Source organism: Chelonoidis abingdonii, chromosome 3 (genome assembly GCF_003597395.2).
Source record: "Chelonoidis abingdonii isolate Lonesome George chromosome 3, CheloAbing_2.0, whole genome shotgun sequence".
NCBI lineage: Eukaryota > Metazoa > Chordata > Testudines > Testudinidae > Chelonoidis > Chelonoidis abingdonii.
In genome coordinates this window covers 47,575,402-47,601,384 of record NC_133771.1, presented here as the reverse complement: position 1 = coordinate 47,601,384, position 25,983 = coordinate 47,575,402, and the positions used below count along the sequence as shown (strand labels likewise).

The 25,983-nt window shown below is 44.0% G+C and overlaps 1 protein-coding gene across 1 annotated transcript in view; it reads right to left on the bottom strand.

Moving 5' to 3' along the window:
- The window catches only part of LRRC1 (leucine rich repeat containing 1), a 135,112-nt gene that overhangs the window by 90,453 nt on the left and 18,676 nt on the right, over nucleotides 1-25,983 (bottom strand). The window contains exon 2 of the mRNA XM_075063725.1: nucleotides 23,024-23,141. Coding sequence (XP_074919826.1) covers nucleotides 23,024-23,141 — 118 coding nt within the window. The remainder of the gene's footprint in view (nucleotides 1-23,023; nucleotides 23,142-25,983) is intronic.

Genomic DNA, 25,983 nt, shown 5'->3' with positions numbered 1-25,983 from the left:
CGAATGGCGGGGGTGAAGTAGGGTGATCACTAGCAGCGATCGAGTATATAGAATAGGAGCCATGCGCTGTTGGTGGATTGTGAAGAGGGGGGTTATCGAGCTTTGCAGGTTCCTCTTACAGGTAGCAAGACTATCACATCGTTAAATAGGATACATGTGTATATGAACGGCGGAGAAGTCAACTTAAAGCTTACTTACCTATAAAGCATCGCGCCGCGTGGAGTACGGTTGCCCCGTACTGCGTCTGGTGTGTTTGCCACACCAGTTCCACACAGAACACGGAAGTATTAAACATAACAAAAAATGACCTTGTATGGAGATCACATGTGCTCTGTAAGGTGGATAGTGTTCTATGTGAAAGAGTACTATCATGCTCTGACAAATGTATCTTTCCACATACTTATCTCCTGGATTTGCCTTCCCCATGGCAGTGCAACAATTTCTCGGCATCCGCTAGGCCATCACGAGGGCGTGCTCTGAAACGGCGGAGGAAGAAAAGAAGCGAGACTGAATGTTCCCCCAAAAAAACTAGAAAAAAAAAAATTTTTTATTGAAGTACTACACAAGTGAGAGGGATAGAACAGAATGATTGGAAGGATGTGGTAGGCAAAAGTACAGGAAAGATGCCAGTGAACGATCCTGAGGGCTAGGCAGGAAGAACCAGCGTTGGCGAGTATGGCAACGCTGCAGCTGCTGCGTGCTCAAACTGTATCTCAACGCATGGCTGATCTTCAGGAGAGCCAGCGCAGTACAGAGTGCCGTGCAGCCCCTTATCACCTCCCTGCAAGCCCACGTCCCAATCTTCCCTCCCCAGACGTGTAAGAACGCGTGGGGAAGGCTTTCTGCACCCACCTACTCTCCACAGCCGCCTGGAGCAGTTAAGGCAAAAGGCTGTAATCCCGCTACAAACTCGGAGGTCATCTAATGAGCTCGCATATCAACTGATCGAGTTCTTCTAACTCTTCCTTCCGCTTCACTAAATATGCACCAACAGCCAAGCGCTGACCAACCTTTCTAATGGAACTCGATCGCCTAACTATAACTGTGGATTAGTTACGCTCATAATAAGGAAAGAATACATCCGATAAGCGGAAGAGCTAGCGAGATGGGTTGCTTACAGGTGCAGCCATCACGTCACACGCCGAAAATACAACATGATTTGATATGACAGAAAGAGCACCTAAAAGTACTAAGCTTTGTGATTTAATGAATCACTCTCTTCAGACACAAGTAAATGATTTTCGTAAAAGCGAACAAGTAATCGAACTATCATCCGAAAGTTTCTCATAATCAGTGCGACTTAATCGCTGAACTCAACAACGCGCGGCAGAGCGAGATGAGTTGCTACACTGAATAAGTCCCATCAGGGAAGCAAACAGAGTCACAGCCGTACCCTGACCGTGCTGCAACTCGTTTCAGGCTTTCCTCTGATACGCAGCGCTCGAGGTGTGCCTCTAATCGCCCTGGTCTCTGGCTGCTCGTACTCAGCGGCCAGGTGATTTTTGCCTCAGCCTTCCACCAGCCATAAATGCTCCCCCTAGTCTCAAAAGATTGTTGGAGCACACAGCAAGCAGAGTAGCCAAGCAGTGACACTGGTTTGGACTGAGGTCTGAGCGATGTAAGTTAATGATCGCCAGCGACCCTTTAAAGCGGCCAAATGCACAGTTCTATTACCACCATCCGCGCCACTTGCTCAGCCTGTAGTTGAATCAGCTCATGACCATGTCCAGGCCTGCCAGGTGTATGCTTCATGAGCCATGGCATCAAGGGGTAAGGCTGGGTCCCCAGGATAACTATAAGGCTTGAACATTCCCAGCGGTTCATTTTTCTGGCTCTGGGAAGTATTCCCTTGCTGCAGAAGCCATTCAACAGACTAGTGCTCCTGAAGACGGAGCGTCATGATCCCCGCTTCCTGAGCACTTATAACCAAACATGTTAATAGTATCAGCCTTCAATTCTACGTCTACCTACATTTTTTGGTATACGATGGTGTGTAAATCTGTAAACACCATGAGTGGTCTCTGAGCACCCAGTGACTATATGACATTCACCATTAGAAAAGTTAACATGCCAGTACCCCTATGTACGTGTACACTGTACTGTGTTCAAGCTTCTGTGCTTGTGTCTTGAGGTGCCACAACTGGAGTCATGAGACGCGATATGGGTTCACATCTATGAGCGTACTCAATGCAGCAAGACTTTATTATTCTTATATCTCGGACATGAAGGCTAAAATCTCTCTCGAGTCTCGCAAGGCCTATAAATGACCAGTCCTAGCTATTACAATATTCTAACGATGTAACTCGAGAAGTCCTAACAAACAACTCTGTTTTCACGTTCAACAATTCGCATAGCATAATATATGATATATATTGCTATTGCTTATCTATGAGCATTACTCATAGCATCGCATCTCAACGCAGCCGGACCACAGTAGATTGCCCACCAATTGTTCCCGACGACCGGTAGCTGTCTGGTGTTGCAAGCTCCAGCAGGGCTATTGTCCACTCGCTTTCTCCACTGTCAGGGCTGCTCTCAATGTTTGTATTATGGCATTTTCAGCGGCAGGGGCAAAGGCATGTCACAAAGTTCTAAGAAAGTGCTCTTACGCATCGAAAGTTCGCAGCCACTGCGAATACGTTCACTAACACCGTTAAAACAATGTGGCCCAACCAGTCCTGTGCTTGTTCCACGTGACCCAAATTTGGCGTTCAATGGCTACGAAGATGCCCCGGTTAATAGAGTAGCTCCAAAACGCTGGGGTGAGCGTTATGGAGAATTCCTGCCTCCATCTCGTCATCACTGTCCTCTGGCGTCAGCAATAGCTGCCTCTCGCTCTCCTCACCTGCCTTGCAGTTCATGGTTCCAGTAATAGTCACGCACGAGAGTAAGCGAGGTGGTTGGAGCATGGGTCCAGGATATCCGGTTGTGATCTCAGGGTCCATGATTGCACTGTGGCTATGGCGTTTTGCCTCAAGTGCACTTCCCTCGCGAAAAAAGGCGCCAAAAAGGGTTTGTCTGGCTGCCTTCACAAGGGAGGGTGAGGTCAGTAGTTTGGGAGGAGTTCCGAAATCGATTTAAGGAGCCGTTAAAGTCGATATTAATGACGACATCGTGTGAACGGATACAGCGTTAAATCGGTATATCGGCCATTAAACCGATTTAAAGTCGCAGTGTAGACCTGGCCTTGGTCTGCTCAACTTGCGTAGTCAGACAGAGAACTTTGCCTGCAACTAAGTATTGCAGATTTTGACATATCTGCATGTAAGATACTCATTCCCTAGATTTGTATAAGGCACTCTTTTCCACAGAAGAGAAGCAAGTTAAACAGGCAGTTATACACCTTCTTCTTACTAAGTTCAGACTCTGAGCTCTTTACACAGACAGAGTCCCTATTTAAAGCGGATAACTGTTAGCCAAACGTGACTTTGTAACAGGGTTTAGTCTGTGGCTGGGGCATCCCCTTGTGGCTGCATTTGGGGATTGGTTATGCCTAGCGTGAGGTCCCCTTCCTTCTCTTACTCATGCCAGGTTCCCTCTTGCTCTCTTGGTGGCAGAGGAGCTGGACGCCACTCTGCACCTGCCTGAGGTTTGAGGTTCCAGGGCCAATGCTAGCACGAAGTACAGCCCCTGTCAGCACCACTTTGTGCCTGCCCAAAGGCTTACAGTTTGGGGGAGCAATGCCTCCTTCTGCTCCCGCAAACTATGCCCATGTTAAAAAGTGAAAGGCATGGTCCTTGCCACCCCTGGTTCCAGTATTGGTGGCCCTCTCACTTCCAAAAAGGTTCCAGCACCCTTGCACCCAGCCCTGCCCCTCCTTGCTCTGGGCCCAGTGCTTAGTGGTTAAAGGGGCCATGAGCTGGCTGGGGGGGTGGCACAGCGCTCCCCAACTACAGGGCCCTGCACAGTTGCCCACCTGTAAGGCTGGTCCTGCCCTCCCCAATTGATACACACCTCCACATCTGCGCTGCCCAGCTCTAAAGGTAATGCCTCTGTCAGCAGCAGCAGCACAGAAGTATAGATGGCAATACTGTGACCCCGCTACAATAGCCTTGCGACCACTGTCCCCACAACCCTCTTTTGGGTCGGGACCCTCTGGTTATAACCCCAGGAAAGTTCAGATGGAAATATCTGAAATCATGAAAGTGACAATTTTAAAAATCCTATGAATTTGAAATTGACCAAAATGGACCGTGAATTTGGTAGGGCTCCCTATAGCTCCTATCTATTAATATTTTCCTTCATGAGTTAGGTAGAAAGATCAAGGTATGATAACATCTGGAGAAAAAACAAGGTTATATTCAGGTGGAACCAAACATGAGAGAGAGGTGTAGGAATCATCATGACTAGCGCTGAAAAAATCATTTATGAATTGGCTGCCAATATCAGATAAGCTACTGGCAGCTAGATTCCTCTCTCAGCACATTAAGTGCACCACAGTCCAGGCATACGCTCCAAACAACGATGCAGATGAAGAGGATAAAGAGAGGTTCTATACAGAATTGAACAACGTAATGAAAGAAGTACCAAACCACGATCTTGTCTTGGTTACGAGAGATTTAAATGCCCAGATTGGAAATGAAAAAAAAAAAGGTTGGGAAACAAACACCCTCACAAATAATCTACAAAAGTCGACATCAGTGGCTGGGACATCTGCTGAGAATGGAAAGAGAACACTTACCAAATACTGCCCTTGAAAAGAAGCCAGAAAATGCAAGAAGAAAGAGGAAGAGCACGAATAACATGGAAACAAACAATTCTGAATGACATCAAGTACCCCAACATGAAATGGGAAGATCTGGAGAGAAAAGTAGTTGATGGGCTATCTACATTTGCCATCCTTGCCTAACGTGCAGCAAAGCACGGGATGGACTAAGCTCTAAGATAAGTGCCTACAAGCAGAGGCATCAATTCAGATATTTGGAAGGGGAAGCAATTCTAGTCCCTGCCAACTATGCAGAAAGGACTCCGCTCTGGTCCTACTTGTCCGAACCTCCTCCCCCACACTGGGGCAGCAGGTCTCCCTCAGCTAGGGAGCCTCAGTCTCCCATCTCTCTTACCCATCTGCTTCATTGAGCCAGTGCTGCCAGGAGTAGAGTTCTCAGCAGACTCCCCTGTGCTCTGTTGTGCAGGAACTGACTCCCAACACTTTTAGGGCCAGCCACCCCTCCACCTGGATGATAGAGCAGCAGGGCCAAATTTGAGTGATGCTGCAACCTCATGTGCTAGGTTTCAATGCCATTCACTAATATTTGGCTCATATGCCCCTCCAACTGTAAAAAGGGGCAGCTGGGTCAAATTTCAGTGGTGTTGCAGCCAAAGTGATGCTCCGGTTGGCTCTGGCAACAGCTGTACTGATTTAGCATAGGGTCAATACTTAAAGTGCAAAAACCTGGGGGTGGAAGGGCATTTACCACTTCCTCCTCAATTGGTACCACTGCCTAGGATCCCTAGTCAAGGACCAGGAATCTATTGTGCTAGGTGCTGTACTAATACAGAACCAAGACAGCCCCTGCTCCAAAGAGCTTACAGTCATTGCCATGCCTTTGTTCTGGAACTTATAATCATTTTCCCTACTCCGCTGTGCACACAGGTGAACCAAAGATGCAAATGGCTGATGCAAATCCATTCCCCCTCCCCATTGCTTTTCTTGGCTTCAAAAAAAGTCAGCAAGATACTACTTTATAAAGCACATGGGTTACACAGGCAGAACAAGGGACGCTACAGACAAGGAAGAAGGGATGAAATTGAAAAGCAAAAAACTTGTCTTGCAGACTAATTAGTGATGAATGTAAGCAATCAGTAATGTCAGGGAAGAATGGGTAAGTAGAGGTGATCAATTATAGGCTAACATGAAACAGATGGAAGGGTTCAAAGGTGAGATGGAAAAGAAAAAGTGTGTCCTTGAGGAGTTCCATGTAAATTACACTTAGAAGTCCAAGTGTATTGAGTCATACTAAAGAGACAGGAGGTAAAGGCAAATGGAATGAACAAACAGAGGTGATGACAAAGTAGGAGTTGAACAAGGCCATGGAGAGCTTTTCGATAGGAATATTTTTTGTCTTGGATCCTGAGATGGGTAGGAGTGAAATGGTCTGAGTTTCTGAAATGACAAAGTAGTATGGCCCTATTCATCTGTATCCAAAACTGAAGGATTTAGGAAGACTAAGATGATTTTGCGGTAGTACACAGATGAAATACAGCTATAGGCTTCACCCCTGAATAAGATTAGAAGCTAATTTTTGGGCCATCTTGTCCAACACAGAGACATAAAAAATCCTTTAACCAAATTCTGTGTTGGAAATCCACTCCCTTATTTAACTTCCCTAATTATTAATTCCACTGCAAGACCTCACTGTCTTGAAGATGATCTTTTCCCTCCCAATCAGTAACAAAAACTTACATTTCCATCTTCATTAGTCTTGTATAGTGACTAGGCAAAGTACTGTAATTCATTCTTGTCTTTCATTTCTACGGGTATTTGTAGAATACAAGTAAGCTGTGCATATCCAATTCATTTAGTCTCTAATGGACATACCCTCTGACCCACTAATTATTTGTACAGCTGTTTTTTTCCCCTCTTTTGGGCGGCAAATTCTGCAGAGTCCTGGGAAGAACAGAATGTTACCAGAAGTCAGAGCTAAAACTAGACATAATATGCATTTCTTCTTCCATAATTCCTTCATCTAAATGTTGGCTCGAAGAAGATATCCAATCTTGAGTACCAAGTAAATATCTAATTTAAAGACTGATAGTCACATACTTAAAGCCACTAAAACCACACTTGAGTTTAGTGTATTTACACACCAAAAAAGCATATTAATACAGAGAGTGATATTACTTTTCCTAGGAAGATAGGTCAAAAAAAAAAATATATTGGCAGTGTCAGGAATTCTGTGAAGAGTTCTCAAGATCTGCAGCAAGACTTGAGTTTGGCCTCGATATCTCTTTGCTGTTCCCCTTAAAAAATTGTCACACTTGCTCTATAGTGTAGACAAGGCCTAACTGTCTTGTCAGTTTAACTTGCATTGACTATCAAAAACCAGTATAATTACATCACTTGTGCGTGTTCACACAATGCTCCTTCAGTCAGCAGAGCACATCCAGTTGGTGCTCTAGCACCACCAGAGAGAGCAGTGCACTGTGGGTAGCTATCCACTGTGCTACTCAACACCTTTTGCAGCTAGGACTTGTGGGAAGGCAGAATGGATTGCAGTGCATCACAAGTGTGGGTTCTATGTCCCATGATGCAGTTTTTTTCTGTCCCAGCATTCTGTGGGCTTCCAACTGCATTTCGTAGCATTTTTCAACAGCTCCATCTTTACTGTGCGGCCACCATCTCTGTCTGAAAGGATGGATACCGCATTGCTATCTACTGTTGTGGTCACTGTTATGAACATATTGCGGATGGCCATGCAGGATATCATGAGCTCCCAATCTGAACAGGAATCAGAGTTGACTGACCTGCTGTGTGCCATAGAAACACACACCACCAGATTACTTTTGGCATTCACAGAGCAGCTGAACACACTGGACCATTGCTTTGGGGTTTGGGAAACAAGCACAGAGTGGTTAGATTTCATTGTTATGCAGGCCTGGGATGACAAGCACCTGCCTGGAACTGTGTGCAGAGCTCACCCCAGAACTGCAGCACAAGGGCATCAAAATGAGAGCTGCCCTCTCAGTGGAGAAGCATGTGGCTATCGCTGTGTGGAACCTTGCAACTTCAGATTACTACTGGTCAGACATGAATCAGTTTGGAGTCAGGAAGTCAACCATTGGGGCTGCAGTAAAACAAGTGTGCAGGGCCATTAATTGCATCCTGCTACAAAGGATTGTGACTCTTGGCAATAAGCGTGAAGAAGTGGATGGCTTTGCAGCAATGGGATTCCCAAACCGCGCCAGGCGACAGATGGCATGCATATTCCAATTTTGGCCCTGGACCATCTTGTGACAGAGTACATCAATAGAAAGAGGGTACTTCCCTATGGTATTGCAGGCAGTTGTGGATCATGGTGGGCATTTCACTGACATAAACATGGGATGGTCTGGGAAGGTGCATGACACACATCTTCAGGAACACTGGCATTGACTAGCAAAAGCCAGTATAGTTACATCGCTTGTGCATGTTCACACAATGCTCCAACCAGGAACTTTGTTCCCCTACTGGAATCTTATGGTGTGGAATGTTGAAATGCCCATAGTCATCCTAGAAGGCCCAGTGTACCCCTTACTCTCATGGCTCACAAAGCCTTAAATGGGAAACCTAGACAGCAGCAAGAAGTGCTTCAGCAATAGGTTGAGCAGGTGCAGAATGACCACCGAACATGCCTTTGGCAGATTAAAAGTGCACTGGTGCTACCTTAATGACAGATTAGGCCTAAAATCAAGAAAATATTCCTGTGGTCATAGCGGCCTGCTGCATGCTCCATATTTGTGAGGCTAAGGGTGAAAAGTTTCCCCCAAGGTGGAGCACAGAGGTGGATCGTTTGACTGCCGAATTTGACCAGCCAGATACCATAGCTATTATGGGGGACATAATAGGGGGCTATTCAAGTCAGGGAGGCTTTTAGGCAACATTTTGACAAAGAGCACCAGTAATGTGTTTTTCTGCATAGCATTCTGCCATGCTTTGTTAACTTGCCACCTTGCACGAAATTGTGATGATTCCTGACTGGGATTTACAGTCAGCAAATAATCAAACTGACACTATGTATTACTACCATAAGCAACCACCACGTGTACGAGATTATAAGATTGCTTATCTTTTTGGGAGTTTGTTTTTATTAAATACCAATTAACAACACAAACAAAAGACTTGGTGGGATGGGAGATAAGAATGCAGGGCACATAGACTCTTATAGCTGTGTGTAAGTCCAGCTCTCAGTTTGGAAACTGTCCAAAGGAGTGGAGTGAATGGGGTACCGAGACGTTCCGGGAAGTTGCAAGGTATGTGTGGGAGGAGTTTGGGGAAAGCAGTTCTGTATCAGCCAGGGGAGGGGGCACACGTATTCTGCCTGGAGCGCGATTAGGCACTTCAACATCTCTGTTTGCTCCTCCATCATGTTTCTCATCCACTGCTGGCCCTTTACAATGCGCTCCTCACTCTCCTTTCTGTCCTGCCTTTCTATTTTAAATTTTTCCTTCAGGGTCTCTCTCCACTCCCTGTGTTCTCTTTTTTTCAGCCTCTGAGGATTGGCGCACCTCTCTGAACATGTCCTCCTTGCTCCGATCAGCATCAACTCAAAAATATCATTTAAGAGGGCTCTCCTCTCCTGCATCATGAGCACAAGAGACAGACTGCTGGAACTGACTAGACCCGTCCAGAGTAGAAGAGAAGTCCTAACTCACCACACCACCAGACGACCCAGTAGTGTTCCACATTGTCCTCCAACTCAACCAACCGCCTCATCCACAACTTCGTCCACCTGGTTAAGTCCACTGTCCACTCCCACCAGAGTATCCACTGGTTTCTCAGCAGTGGAGGTGGGGTTGCCACCAAGGATAGCATCCAGTTCCTTATAGAAGTGAAGTGGCAGGTCTTTGGCGCAGCATCAGAGCAACTTTTACCTCCCTTGTCTTCTGGTAGGCCTGCCTCAGCTACTTCATCTTCACATGGCACTGATGCGTGTCCCGTTTGTAGCCCTTGTCCAACATGCCATGAGAAATCTGACCATAGGTATAGAAGTTCCTACAGCTGGAGCGGAGCTGGGACTGCACAGCCTCCTCTCCCCACAGCGCCAACAGATCCAACAACTCAGGTGTGCTCCAAGTAGGAGAGCGTTTGCTGCACGGAGCCACCATGATGAGCTGGGAAAACGCAATGTGAGCTGCTCCCACCGAGGAAACAGGAAGTGGAATTTCAAAAATTCCCTGGCCTTTAAAGAGAGAGGGGTGGATGCCTGTGTATCTGGGTGCAGGGCAGTGGAGCTCAAACTGCTGACCAGAGCGGTCAGGATGGGTATTTGTGGGACACCTCCTGGAGGCCAAGTATAGCAACATAACCAAGTACAGTGCCGACACTGACACTTTGTCAATATAACTTTGCCACATAAAGCTCTATGCCTCTCACTGAGGTGGTTTTATTTTGTCAGCAAAGCAGGAGAGAGTTCTGTTGGCAGAGAAGCATTGCAGTACGTAGACTTCCACTGTTTTGTGCATGAAAGCTGACTTTTGTCAGCAAAACCTGTAGTGTAGACAAGGTCTTAAAAACCATTAAAAAGCACTATTTAGTCCGCACTGTAGACTGAGAAATAACATCTGAGAAACATCAGATGGGAAACTAATTGAAATACAAACTATCAACAAGATATTTATTCTGTGGCCCTTTCTGACAAAGCAAGTCAACTTTCAAGTGAGCAGGGATGGAGGGAAGGGGAACAAGAGTGTAAGGGTTTCCTAATAACCTTTAAAATATTCATAGATTTGCTAGGAAATCAGCCTACCACATCTTATCTGTTCTTCGACAGTCACATCCCTGAGTCACTCATTCCTCCTTGGTACCTTCTTACAGCCTTGTTTACACTAAGAAATTTTATAGATGACTGGGGATGGCACTGGTGGGAATGATTTTTGTAAAATCCCCATTCACACACAGCCTTACAATGGGATAATTACTTGCATATTTACGCTACCTCAGACATAATTTAAGTTAATGCTGCTTAAACAGTTTACTCAAGTCTTCTCCCCTGTCCCTGGCACCAGGAGGATTGGGGGAAAAGTAATGCAATGTAGAAAAGGAAACAATCTCATGCTTCTATACTGGCAAACAAACAGTGACATTAAAAGGTTGTAGGGCCTGCACCTGCTGAGGATGTCAAACTAAGACTTTTTCTACTAGGGAAATTCACTGTCTTATATTCAATATTAGCACAAGAGTGTTTGAGAGAAATTAAATATGTAGCAATGGGTTTCCCTTAACAATATACCTAAATATTTAACAAAGCACTACCACTCAAATGCTTTCCTGTTCACCTTTTAGTGAGGCCATCTGCAAATAAAGTCCAGAATAAACTTCAGATTCCGTTCTTAGACAAAAAGCCATTTAAAAATACACAGAGTTAACAGGTCATTCTAATACTTGGCAGTAATAAAACAGTGAGGGGAGAGAATAATAAGAGAAGGTTACTCACCCTGTGAAGTAACAGATTCTTCAAATTGGTGTCACTATGGGTACTCCACTTCAGGTGATTGTACATCCCTGCACCTTTGATCGGAGAATTTCAGTAGCAGTGCTCATCTGGGTCATGCATGTGCTCTCCCCATCTCGTGCCATCGTCGGCATCTATCTAGCACAGGGGTTCTCAAACTGGGGGTCGGGACCTCTCAGGGGGTCACGAGTTGTCAAGCTCCACTCCAAACCCCGCTTTGCCTCCAGGATTTATAATAGGTTAAATATACATAAAAAGGTGTTTTTAATTTATAAGGGGGGGGGGGGTCCGCACTCAGAGGCTTGCTATGTGAAAAGGGTCACCAGTAAAAAAGTTTGACAGACATTGATCTAGCACCACACAACCAGACCCCTATAAGTTCCTTCTCTACCGTACAGTCCAGAAACTGAACTCTGAAGTAGAGAGGAAGAGGGCAGGTAGTGTAGCATCTACAGGAACATCATTGCGAAGAACCTCAGTTACTGTACAGGATGAGAAATCTTCTCTTCTCTGAAGAGAGTGTCCCTGTGGGTGCTCCACTTTAGATGACTGTTGAGCAGTGCCCCTCCATTGATGGAAGGGGCTTAAGAGTTGCATGGGTAACTGATGATAATACACCAAGTCCTACCAATTCATCCAAACTTGAACTCAGATCTATTGCATAGTGTTTTCTGACCACGTATGCAGATGTCCAGGTGGCCACTTTATGGATGTCCATGATTGGTACATTGTTGAGAGAGGCTACTAAGACTGATAAGGACCTGGTGAAATGGGTTCGGATCCCTTTTGAGGGTTGTATATCCTCCTGTTGGTAGCAAAGGTGACTGCATCCATAAATCCATTTAGATAGTCTGCTTGGAAAAGGAAAAACCTTCAGATCATTCCAAAGTTGAAATAAAAAGTTTCACTGACTTTCAGTAGGTCTTGGTTCTCTAAAAGTAGCATGTGAGTGCACATTTGATGTCCAGAGTGTGAAATACTGAGTCCCATTTGCTCCCATGAGGTTTAGGAGAAAAATGAGTAAAGATGGATTGGTTGGGTAAAAATTTAGGATGAGGTTTTAAGGTGACCTTATCCTTGAAAAAGATAGCATATGGTGGGTGTGCCAAGAGGGCCCCTGATTCTCCCACTTGTCAGGCAGACGTGATAGTGATTAAGAAGATCACCTTCATTGACAGATATGTTAGCATGTTGCTAATGGTTCAAATGGGGCCCCAGCAAGGCAGTTTATTACCAAGTTTAAGGCCCAAGGTGGGGCAGGTACTCATATTTCAGGGTAGACGTTTCTGATATCCCTAAGAAAGCATTTGGTGATAGGAAGGGAAAATACAGATCTCTCATATACTTTATGGTCTTATTTCCTCTTCTTTTTCTTTATGCCGCTTTTCCTTGTGATGAAAGGCTGTAATAGCTGCAAGATGGACTGTGACTGAGCTAAGGGATATGCTGCAACTGAAGAACTCTGGCCTGTATTCTAAAATCATTGGTAAGGGGGGTGGTAATGGCTTGGGATAGTTTGTTTTTGCAACAGATGTAGAATCTCCTCTATTTATGAAGTCCTGCGTGTGGGTTGTCCTTCTGCTGTTCAATAATATGTCTTTCAGCTATTCCGAGCAAGTCAGTGCGTCGTGATAGAACCAGGTAGGAGCCATGCTCTCAGGCGAAGCCTCTCTAGGTTTGGGTGATAAACCTTGCGATAGATGATCCGGCAGAAGTGGAAGAGTGCATGGTGCACATACCGCCATCCTGAAAAGGTACGAGTACCAAAATTTGTCTGGGGCCACTATCACTATGACTTTGGCTTTGTCTCCTCTTATTTTGTGTATTATCCTTGATAGCAGGGGGATGGGGGAAAACACCTATAGCAGAGGCACATCCCATTTGAGAAGAATGGCATTGCCCAGGGATCAGAAGTCCAACCCTGCTCTTGAGCAGAATTGCAGGCATTTGTAATTCTGGGATGTCATGAAGAGGTCTATGAATAGGTGACCCCAGTGTTTGAATATGCTCTGCAGAACCTTGTTGTTTAGCTCCCACTCATGGTCCTGATAAAATTCCCTCCTCTTTGTATCTGCTGTGGTGTTTTGACATCCGGAGAGATACGAGGCAGACGTTGACATTGTAGCGGATACATCAGTTCCACAGTTTTCTGCTTCACTGCACAGGAAGCGTGATCTTGCTCCCCTGTCAGTTTAGATAAAACATGCAAGCATTGCTGCTTTTGTTCCTGACCAAGGAAGTGCAAGCACATGTTGCGGACTGCACTATTCCAAGAGGTTTGTGTGTAATGGTGTCCCAGAGGGAGACCATCTTCCCTGAATTGTGTGATGTTGTAGGTGGGCCCCGCATCAAGGAGGGATTTGTTGTGAGAAGCACTGAGGGTGGAGTCTGCATGAAAGGGACACCCACACACGTTGTGGGATTGGGTCCAAAAGTGTGGAGAGTCTGACTTTGAGCAGCACAGTGAGGTGCCTGTTCAGGCTGTGTTTGTATGGAATGTAGACAGTTCTTAGCCAACCCTGAATGCAGAGCATGTGAAGTCATGTAGGTTGCTGCCATATGACCTAATCGTTGGAGACAGATCTGCACTGATATCTGTGGGCTATTGAGTACCGTGAAGATCAGACTGACTACGGTAACTAATCTGGTTGGTGGTAGGGACGCTTTGGCCTCTAGAGCTTCAAGATGGGCCCCATTGAAGTCCAGTTTCTGCACGGGTGTCAATGTTTACTTGGAATCCCAGCTGCGAGAAGAGGGTGACTATCCTGTGCAGAATGTCTATAGCATCTGCCGCCTCTGTGGGTGCTTTTAGAAGGCAATTGTCCATATAGAGAAATATTGTCACTCCCTGCTTATGGAGGTGCTCTGCCACTACCGCAAGAATTTGGGGGGTAGAGGAGAAAACCTCACACTGTTGTCAAAAGGCCAAAAGGCAGAACTTTGTATTCATAATATTCTGTCCCCAGAGTAAACCTGAGGAACTTCCTGTGTGCAAGATATATGGTTACGTGAAAATAAGCATCTTGTAGGTCAAGGGCTGAAAACCAGCCCCCTTGTTCCAATGCTGATATTATTGTTGCTAATGTGACCATTGTGAACCAGTAGATGAATTTGTTGAGTTTTCTGAGGTACAGAATAGACCTCCATTCACTGTGCTTTTACTCCCACCACTACTTCATTCAGAAAAAGATTTTCCCTCTGTGATGTGATGGTACCTGTTATAGATAGTATTTCTTTTGGGAAGCCAGACAAGTGAAGCCACGAAACTTGATGCATAACTAGGACAGTAGCCGTGGAGTCTGCCGCTGGGTCAGCCGCATCTAAAGATGCCTGTTAGGTGGTTTAGCTGGGAGTTGGCCCTCTGAAATGATGGCTTTAAATTGATCTCTTTAGTCTTATGGAATTATGTCAATAAAATCTGAGAGTTTGGAATAGTTCGTGTGGTCATATTTTGCCATTAGAGCAGCGTAACTGGCGATCCGAAATCGAAGAGTGGCTGATGAATAGGTCTTGCGACCAAAGAGGTCTAACTGTTTTTACTTGTCGTCATTCAAAGTGGATCTGGATTGGTGCTGCCTGCCTCAATGTTTGATGGCATCAACCACTAAGAAATCTGATGTGGGGTGAGAAAATAAAAAGTCCAGTTCCTTTGAGGGAACAGTACTTTTTATCCACTCTCTTGGAAGTGGGAAGTATCATGGCCGGGGTCTGCCATGTTTTTAGCCGATTCCATGAGTGTGTTGTTTATCAGAAGCGTAATTTTCGATGAAGAGAATGCTTGGAAACTGTCCAGTAATTTGTGTTGAAACTCTGGGACCTCCTCTAGAGGTACCTCTAGGGAATCAGTGATTCTTTTAAAGAGCTCTGGGAAATGTGGGTGGCGGTGGCATTATGGCCTTGTCTGGGAAGAAGAAGAAATGTTAGTTGCCGGTGTCTTGTCCAGTTCCAGGGTCACCTCCTGTTCTTCAAAGCCTTCTTCAAGGGGCTCTGATGGGGCAGTCATTGAGGATGGTGGGGGAAATCTAATCCTCTCCTTGTAGGGTCTCAGGGGCCTAGGGTACTGTCTCCTATATAGTCCCTAGGGGTCCCAGTAGGCCCACTGGGTGGGGAATGGCATAGGTGGTGCCATCCTTACAGCAGAAGGCATCTTCCTCCTCACTGGAAAATGAAAGGGCCAAAGATATTCCTGACATGGTGCCGAACATGCTGGAGAAACATTGGTACCGAAGAGAGGTGATTCCTGCGTCAATTAAACAAGCAGGTCCTTGTGGTGTAGAAAATGGTGTAATGCCAATTATTTCAGTACTGAGATGGTCAGCGCCAACAATGCTGTTGCACTTGCGGCTGTCAGTGCTGACATTTGAGCAGTCTGCACTACTGGGACAGGAGGTGTTGCCATATCTTTAGGCAGCTGTCTCTATGCCGTAGCAAAGGAGGTTAAGTGTCTGTTTGCCCCTCAAAGCCGAGCCTCTCCAATTCATGGTACGCTGTGCCTTGTAAGTACTCAGCTGCAGTGCAACTGGTACCAAGGGTATGGAGCGGGTCAGAGACCACTTCTTTTTCAGCAGCTCTTTAAGGGAGGAAGTCAATCCTCTTTTCCTCACTATCTTTTTGGAGGAGAAAGCTTTCCACTGTGAGAAGGGTGAAGTTGTTGGAGACTGTAGTCCAGAGGGATTCTGTGGACCAGGATTGGATGCCAGGAACAGAGACTTCTCCATTAATAGAAGTTTAAGACATAGGTCTCTGTCCTTCCTGACACAAGGTTTTAAGCTGGTGGAGTGAGAGCACTTCTGTGGGATGTGTGACTCACCTAGATGCCAGAGGTACTGAGTGCCCATCCGAGACTGGGATCACCTCCCACCAGGAAAAGCAACATTTGATGCCCAATGAACCAGGTATGGTTCGAATTATAGTGGTTTGATCCTAACAGTGAACACAAACTATGCTAAGGGATATACAAACTTAGAAGAAAGGGAAGAGGAAAAAAAGGTTTGTTTTGTTTTTTTAAGAAAATAAGCAGGGAGTAAAGGATAAGTAAGCCTAACTATGGTACTTAAAACCACTCTAAAAGACTGTTCTGAACACTAAGTATAGTTATCGGTTTTAACACTGCTGGGAGATCTGTCTCAGGCAGAGGACAGCTGAGAAGGAACTGAGGGGGGTCAAGTTGTGCAGCACTAGATACGTGCTGACAATGGTACAAGATGGAGAAAGCACATCTGCAACCCAGACGAGCACTGCTGCTGAATTTCTCTAATCAAAGGTGCAGGGATGCACAATCACCTGAAGTGGAACACCCACAGGGACACGCCTCGAAAAAGAAGCCTAAGTTAGAGGCTCACTCCACACAGCAGTCTGCACACAGATTCAGGGACCATCCCAGCAAAGAAAGTAATCTACAGCAGCAGACAGAAATATAATAGTTCAGAAATATAAGGGGAGTAGGAGAGAAGAAACAAGGCCAGAATGAAAAGACAGCAAGACAGTAGTTGCAGGACAGCCTCGAAGGAATTCTAAAAGCAAAACTTTATTTCATTAGGAAGATAATATTTATATACCACAACTACAAGTGCATGGTAAGTCTTGTTTTCATTTCAGGTTGAAGCAGGGCTGGTGCTATTGAAGAGGAGACCGGCAAAGAGAACATTTACCCCCTAGCAATGATCTTCATGAGACTCCAAATTATTGTCTGAAAGGCCAAACAAAGCTACCAATGTTAAGCAATGGAACAGCAGCAAATTGGAGTCTTCATCCTTTATATAAATTATAAAGCACAACAAAATGCTGGCTTTTTAGCCAAGTTCTACTTTACAAAAAACTCCCCTAATAATGAGACCCTAGAATCGATCCTGAGGTGAAGGTAGCTTTCTTATTTCACATGTAATGGGAAGGAAGTTCAGTTGCATAAGAATACTTCACACACAGAAGTGACAGCGTACATTTCCCACAAGAGAAGAAACATCCCTCTGGCCATCAGCTTTTTGCACCTCAATCACGCGACCACATGAGCACTCTAGAAATTAGGGGCTTGGCTACATTGGCACTTCATACCGCAATAAAGCCTCCCAGAGTGCTCTACCTTACTTCCCATCCACATTGGCAAGGCACACAGAGCGCTCTGACTCTTTGGCTAGAGCACTCCTGGTACTCCACCTCCACGAGAGGGATAACGGCTGTTATGTATTGGCTGAGATGCCCCAGAGCCAGTGTAAATGAGGAGTTATGTTACAGCGCTCTAACTGACCTCTGGAAACATCCTATAATCCCCTTAAGTCAAGTGGCCTCTCTTCTCTTTGTTGTGAAATCAGCTGAGGAATGTGGAAGTGCCTTTTCAGAGCTCCATTTCAGACTGTGGCTGCTTAGCTGCAACGGGGCAAAGCAAATGTTTACTGAGTGAGAGAGAGATGGGGGGCTAGGAGGAGCTGAACTTACAAGATAGCGTGCTGACACACTCTCAGCTCTCCAAAAACCCACTCTCTCCCCCCCCATATACAAACAACACACTCCACCCTACTCCCTTCATTTGAAAAGCACGTTGCAGCCATTTGAACGCTGGGTTAGCTGCCCAAAATCCACTGCTCCCAATACCGCTGCAAATGCTGCAAATGTGGCCACACCAGTGTGCTTGCAGCTGTCAGTGTGGACAGACTGCAGCGCTTTTCCTACTGCGCTCCCCGAAGGCTGGTTTAACCCAAAGCACTCTATATCTGCAAGTGTAGCCAAGCCCTAAAATGGATAAATTCTCAACCCCTCAGTTTGATTGAAGTGGTTGGTGGAGGAACTAGTGTTTGACAAGGAACAGTGAACAGCTAGGATAGAAAAGGGGTTAGTTGCCATCACCCTCACTGCTATAAGCCCCAGACATTGCCAATATTAAGTTAATGCTAAAACAGTTCACATTAGTCATCGGAGGGCTAGCATCTGCAGAAGCCATGCTGCTTTTGAGGCAAGAAGCAGTGCTGAGGCCTGGTCTACATTTAAAACTTATGCAGGCATAGCTATATTGGTTAGGCGCATGGGTTTTTTTTGTTTGTTTGTTTTGTTTAAACATACATAGCTATGCTGGTATAAGTAGGGTGACCATATGTCCCATTTTGACCAGGACAGTCCCTTTTTTAAGCCTGGCCCCAGCCATCCAGACTTTCCTCCCCAAAAAATAGACATTTGTCCCATTTGCTCTTGCCAACTGATCAAGTCGGCAAGAGTAAACGGAACAAATGCCCACTTATGTCAAAAAGTGGGGTACAGTGGCAAGGAATGTTTAGTGGGGGTAAGTGGAGATGCCATCCCCCTCCCCCGGAGGAAGACAGAGCTGGGATGGGGGGAGGCAACACTGGAGATGTACTATCTCACAGAGCTGGAAGGGACCCTGAAAGGTCATCGAGTCCAGCCCCCTGCCTTCACTAGCAGGATCAAGTACTGATTTTACCCCAGATCCCTAGCTGGCTCCCTCAAGGATTGAACTCACAACCATAGGCTTAGCAGGCCAGCATGGGGAGGGGGGTCAGCAAGGTTCCAGCGACAGGTAACAGCCTCGTGGGGGAGAGGTCTCAGGTAAGCGTCTGAGAGTGTCCATTTTCTCTTTGGGAAGCTATGGTCACCCTAGTTATAAGCCTTAGGGATGGTCTACACTTGAAAAACGCTACAGTGACAAAGCTGCAGCACTGTAATTAATCCAGTGACAGGAGAACCGCTGTGGCGATAGCTAGGTTAATGGAAAAATTCTTCTGTAAACTGAATGCTGTCTACACAGGAACTTAGGTCGACCTAACTACGTCACTCAGCGGTGTGAATTTTTCACACCCTGAGCCACGTAGCCGGATTGATCTAATTGTCTAGTGTAGACCAGCTCCTAGTCTACACACACCAGCATAAGAGAGCTTTTGCAGGCATAGTTTATGGCTCTCAGGGGAACTGGTGTAAACTATGCCAGCAAAAGCACTTTTATGCTGATATAAGCTGTATCTATGTAGGACACTTTGCCGTTCTAGCTATACCAGCATAGGTATGCCAGCATTACTTTTCTGGTGTAAACATACTCTCCTCCAAGCAGATGGCCTGTGCCAACTACCCAAGCTGGAACCCCTGCCCACACCAGGAAGAGCAACTTTTTGTCAGTCAAACTCAAGAATCCTAAAGGCTTGTCCACAAAGAAATTAAACCAAATGAATTAAAGGTGTGAATTTAAAGTGTATTACTTAAAGCACATTAGGGACAGTCTACAATGGGAACTTATATTGGCATAGCAACATCTCTCAAGGGTGTGAAAAATCCACACTCCTGAGAGATGTAACTAAGATCACCCAACCTCTAATGTAGTCAGCACTAGGTCAATGGAAGAATTCTTCCATCAACTTAGCTACTGCCTCTCAGGGAGGTGGATTACCTATGCTAACAGGCGAATCCTTCCTGTTGGAGATGAGATTGTTCCCACTGAAGTGCTACAGCGGCGCAGCTGTAGCTATTGAAGTATAGGCATATCCTTAGACTTCTGTGTGGATGCTCTTATTCAGAAGTAAACTCAGTCCACTGTACATTAGCTTAATTCCTCGTGTAAATGTCCTAAATTTCCAGTCCCATATGCAGGGATAACCCACATGTACAATGATTACGTTTGCACAAACATCTTTTGTGAAGTACTAAATGTGTCCTTTGTTGGAGCTTACTATTATTCCTCCTTCTCACCTGCTGCTACCTCAATGGAGAACATAAGATGTCCCTCAGTCCCAGAAATCCTAGTAAAATGTATATTGAGTAGGGGATTGGGTACTTGGGTGGCAAGCACAGGAGGGCTGGGACTTCTGGGGAGTAATAAGGAGCAAAGGTAGCAGGGAATGGATCTTCACCATCCCTAACAAAGCTTCCACTGAGTAGCATTCCTCCCTTCGTGCCAACATGAGAGACAGACTCACTCTGCTGACAGCATGATGAAGTGTTGCCTGCATGTAGCAATTCACTTATATCTTGGAATTTAAAATATTTTGCAAGTTACATTTGTTGCTGCTGGGGATGCCACTGGCTCTTTACACACCTTTTTCGATTTGCAATGCAGTTCTGTAGTCTACATATCTGATATGTAAAGTTGCCCTCAGCTTATCATTTGAAGGGTAGGGAGAAAGGAAGAAACATTAGCTCTATGATAGGAGAAGGATGGAAACATTCTGTTCATTCAATAACTTCTCCACCACCTCATCCTGTGATAGAACACTCAGAGTATCCCATTTTATCTGTGGGGAATAGTCCGGTACAATGGCCAGTGGTGGTAACTGTAATTTAATGAACTGGTATTAGTATTCCATCTCTGAAGGAAGTAGGATGGCCAGAAATGAAAGTCATTAGTGCACTAAGCAAATATCTAGGACAAGAACAGAACAATGATCTCTTGTGCCCAGAGTTAAGATGTCATCATCACACTTCCCTATGCATGCAGCAGGTCATGTTTTCACAAGCAGAGTTGTTTTTCTACATCTGAAAGAAACACACGATTGTAGTTTTTGCTGAGTACATAAACAGCAAAGACTGATTAACAGAGAGTCACTGGGTAGGAGAAACCTTAGGCATGTTGAGATTCTCTCCTAAGTAAAGCTGTTCTGAAGAACAGAACTAGGAACCCTACAGAACACTCTGATATCTGGAATACTGTGAGAATCCTAAAACAAGGGTTTTAGATTGACAAAAGCAACTAACTAAGTTGTAAGCAGTTACATGCAACTGTATTAAACTAAAGAAAGTTAAGCCAGTCATTTCAGGTAATGAACTTGGAAGACAAGAAAATAGCACAATAAAATGGGTGATTAAGACTGGACCTTGGAGGTACAAGAGAAATTGCTTCCTGCAACCTACTTTAGTCCAAGTCATCACTTCACAAGTTATTGCACTAGGAAGTATTTTATAACCACCACCCCCTCCACACACAAACATTCATTCACACTATCCATTCTTGTTGGAAGTTGGCATGAGAGTTCAACTCTAAGTGAAATCAGGTTGCTTAATGTTCAGTGGCTCTGCTTCATCAGCTTTTCTGCAGTCAGTTATTCATTTGCAAGGAAAAAACAGAGTTGAGCCAAAGTACTGCTTCCTTTGGAATTAAAGAGCTGCCATCTCTTGGCAGACCTACACAGCCAAATGCTGTACATAAAGCCAATGGCACTAACACAGAGACATATACACCATTTTTACAATGCAATTTCTTAACCAACTGAATGCATTCCTTTCTGGCTCCTACATAATTCCTGCTCAATCACACAGGCTCCTTTCTACAAAGCTTTGTGAATATGCATGAAATGATGCAGTACAGTGGAAGTCTTGCAGTAATTCTTTTGGGAATGGGGGTCAGAAGTGGCTGCATTTCATTGCTGAATGTCCAGAGGAGGGGTTAGGTGAGACTGCAATCACCTGACACCTTCACATGAGGATTCAAAGTTTAGGCAGATATGGGGGGGGGGGGAGAGGAGGAGGAGAAGAGGAAAGGTTGGATGACTCTACAAATGGAAACAAAATACACATTTCCTTTACAGTTTAACTTCACTTCTCTAGCTCTTCTCTAGCTCCTTATATTCAGGTACATTTTTGTCCCCGTCTCCCCACCGCCCCCACCCCAACAATTTTCATGAGTATACACTGAAGCAACACTCCAGACATAAAAGGATAGACATGACTGCCTCTGCACTTAACTGGCTCTTGTTCCTTCACTAAACCAGAAGCGTATCACTGAGAGCTACCCCTTTTTGCCCAGGGGACTCGTGGATTGCTTCTGCAGTGTTCCTGATATTTGCTGGCCCAGGCAACAAGAGACCATGCTCCAGTCCCAAACACTGATTTGCTGCTCCTAATCCATCAGGGCAGCAAGCTGCTGAGAGGGAGCCCTAAACATCTCCCATGGTTACCAAGGGATCACCAGGCTAGAAAGCTGACAAGTCACACCAATTTCACTGTCACTGCTTGGAAAAGCAGAAACAGCAATTGAAGCAAGCGGAAGAACTCAACAACAAATGGTATGCTTTTTACTTGCAGTGAGGAACAACAAAAGATTAGGGGGAGAGAGATGGAAGAGGATGAGGAATGGAACAGACATTTAACCAGGGCATAGTCTTTGTACATCGATGGGCTGTCTCCCACATCTTTCATTTTGGTCTCTGCCTTCTAGGTATATATTTATAACTGTGCTTGAAAATCTTACCAAACAGACACGCACAGAGCAAAACAGGATTTAACCTTTCAGAAAGGAGTGGGCAGAAAAAAGAACAGTACTCTAATGGTATAGTTCTACTGCTGGCTCCCCTTAGCACTGAAGCATAGTACACTCAGTCTAGCACTCCAGAAAACTGTGCATTATCTAGGAGCACATTCTGCAGGGTATTTAGAGGCTTTGGAGCCATACAAAGACCCCAGTAGCATATTGAGAATCACAGTACAGTGTAGAACCTCCGAGTTACAAACACTAGAGTTACAAGCTGACTGGTCGATCACACACTTCATTTGGACCTGGAAGTACTCAAACAGGCAGCAGCAGAAACGGGGGAAAAAGCAACAACAAAAAGTCAAGTACAGTACTGTGTTAAATGTAAACTACTTAAAAAACCAAAACAAATGGAAAGTTTTAAATAAGATTTGACAAGGTAACTGTTTCTGTACTTGTTTCATTTACATTAAAATGGTTAAAAGCAGTAAAATGGTCTGCATAGTAAAATTTCAAAACTGTATTAAATCAAAGTTCAGTTGTAAACTTTTGAAAGAACTAACGTTTTGTTCAGAGTTACGAACATTTCAGAGTTCTGAACAACCTCTATTCCTGAGGTATTTGTAACTCTGAGGTTCTCCTGTGTACAGTAAATAGGGCAGAACCAAACAAGTCTATGAATACTCTAGCTTACCATTTCGAGACAAATCAAGTTCCACCAGCTGCATGAAGTTTGCTATTTCTGGAGGGAGCCGCTGAATTTCATTATCGCTGAGTCCAAGTTTTCGTAATTTTACAAGCTGGAAAAAGGGCTGAAAAAGAAAATCCCATATTAATTATTATTCACATAATGCATTTGCAACTTGTTTAAGTTTATATATGTCAAGTTTCTTGGAGGGACAGCAGCACTGGTTGATATAAACATCTAAAATCCCAGGGACTGCCTCACAAATCTTCTTATTCAACTAAGTCTGATAAAAGGCAAGTACAGAAGCAACTTAAAAAGAAGTCAGATTCTTTTCAGAACCACAGAAAACACTTTCCATCTAGGTATCTGTACTGACCTTGCTATGAAAGGTGAGTAGACTTTGCAGAACTCTTTCTTGAAAAATAAAGTTTAGTGTAGCTTTCACAACATTCATAAAATTCTAGCTATTATGAATCACAACAGATTCATAATGGCTAGACAGTTACCTAATTGTTACTCAGAGGCTTGCTTTTAAGCAATAGTTTGCTGACAATACTTCTAGATAAATACTATTTTGGTATTATTTTATTCAGCAACTCTCTCAGAGAACATCTCAGGGTCAGCATTATTCTGATCTCACAAAGTATAATCTTAATTATAAAAGCTATTCGCATACACAGATATACACGTTTCAATTATGGTGGTTAGAGCACAAAGAGAACTTGCTACTCCAAAAAGCCTGCAAGTTCCATTCCCATAGTTTTAATACTGTAGGGAAATATTGTACTCACACGAGTCAATAAAACATCATCTCTACGACTATCTTGTGATAGCTATGGACTTGGATATCATAATTTTCTACTTTGAAAACTGCTTTTCAGAAGAAGGTGTTACAAAAGAAAAAACCAGTGTTGCCAACTCAAAATTTTATTGCAAGTCTTACGATATTTAGATTTGGAGGGGTTTGTTTTTGTTTAAGCCCCAGCTCCTGGACTCAAGTGATTACACAAGAATCTCAGCTTTCATTTAGAAGATTTTCTAGCCCTAATGGCTGCAGTGAAAACATGGACCAAGTGTTTTATAAAGGATCAAAAAAATAAAAATAAAAAGTAAAAAACATCCACAGATGGCAAATAAAAAAGTTCCAATTTTTATTTTTTTAAATCTAATTTTTAGGGGGGGCTGACATATGATTTTTTTTAACCCTCAAGGTTGACAATACTAGACTCATCACTAATAAAACTGACCTTTTATTACTCACTGGGAAACCAAGAAACATCTGGAACTCCCTTGAAATACAACTGTGCAACAGTGAAGGACTAGAACAAAAACTATATTGATATCACTTGACTCCAAGGTGATAAGTTACATGTTATGGAGGGATTTTACAGCAAATGGGAAGGGATAAGGTGCACACAATTACATATGGAAGAGGAGATGGTTCACAAGACGCTATTAATATATAGCGTACACTAAGAACATTTGAGAACTCATCATCCACATAGTGTTTATTACATATACAGTATGTACACGTCTGCAATATATATTGCAAACACCATATAAAAATGTATAAGGACCAAATATGACCAGTTAAACTGGAACAAGTTACAAGATATTTAGCCAGGTTACTATTCCCAAAGCGAACTAAATTCAATACATTTAAAATTCTCTAAGAACTATATTTCTATTTTACACACCAGTTGAAGAGACAACACCAATATTCAGATACATGATAAACTATACAAATGTGAAAACATAGTTTTAAAGTTGTTGTAACCATTTTTATACAGGCCTAAATCATTTTTCAGTTCCAATTTTAGTGGATTCTATTCTAATTTCAGATAATGCCTATTTATAGTTAAGCAAGAGCTACACTGTCAATGCTCACTGAAGTCTTAAGGTAGTCTATGAGATACCCCTACTTCTGCCAATTGTTGGTTAGTGGCCAAAATAGCAGTATTTACTAGTTAAAATATCTATATATCTATACATACGTGCATGTAACACTCATCAAGAGAGCATATTGCTTTAAATATTTGCTACATGTAATGTGATAGACCTGGCTCATTACTAAATTACCATAATGGTCTGACTCTATTCACAAAGCTCTCTGGTAGGAACCTAAGTGCAACATAATAATTTCTTGATATTTGAATCTGGGCCAGACCAGTGTCTACCCAGCATTCACAATATGCTGCAACAGCATGGTTTTGATTGTGGATCCAACTTCTTTGCACGTGTTTTGGCAACACTTTTTAAATACAGCTTCCTTAGTGAAAGAATTCTCAGTTTTAAAAAAAAGGGAACATTATCCATTTTGCTCAGCATTGTGTTGTAGGAACTTATATTAGGAGGAACTCTTCAAAAGCTCAATGCTAATACTGTTCATTTTGCTGCAAAGGAAGGGGGGAGGATCACTTGTGACACTGACTAGCTACAGTCCATTCATTAAGACCTTGTAAATCAATTTTTATCCTTATAATGTTCATGACAAAAAAAATTATACACCGAACATTCACTCCTTAATGACATCTTTCATGGCAAACATTATAATTGGTCCTCCTGAATCTGGAAACAAGCAAACCAAAAAAGAAATAAAGTCAGTCTCTAACAAGGATTGATGAAACTTCAACTTCTCTGCTGGGCAACTTGCCACACACACACACACACACACACACACAAAACTGGATTTCTTTGACTGCTACCTTCCTACAAGAAAACAGAGCATTAATGCTAGAATCCTGCTTGAATATTTCAATCCCTTGCCTGAGCAACAATAAGGAGCAGATGAAAGCAAGAGATAGTAACAAAACATAGGGCTTGGCTACACTGGAGAGTTGCAGCGCTGGTGGTGGCTTTACAGCGCTGCAACTAAGGCCACGTCTAGACTACGTGCCGTATCGGCGCGTTAAAATCGATTGCTCGGGGATCGATATATCGCATCTAATCTAGACGGGATATATCGA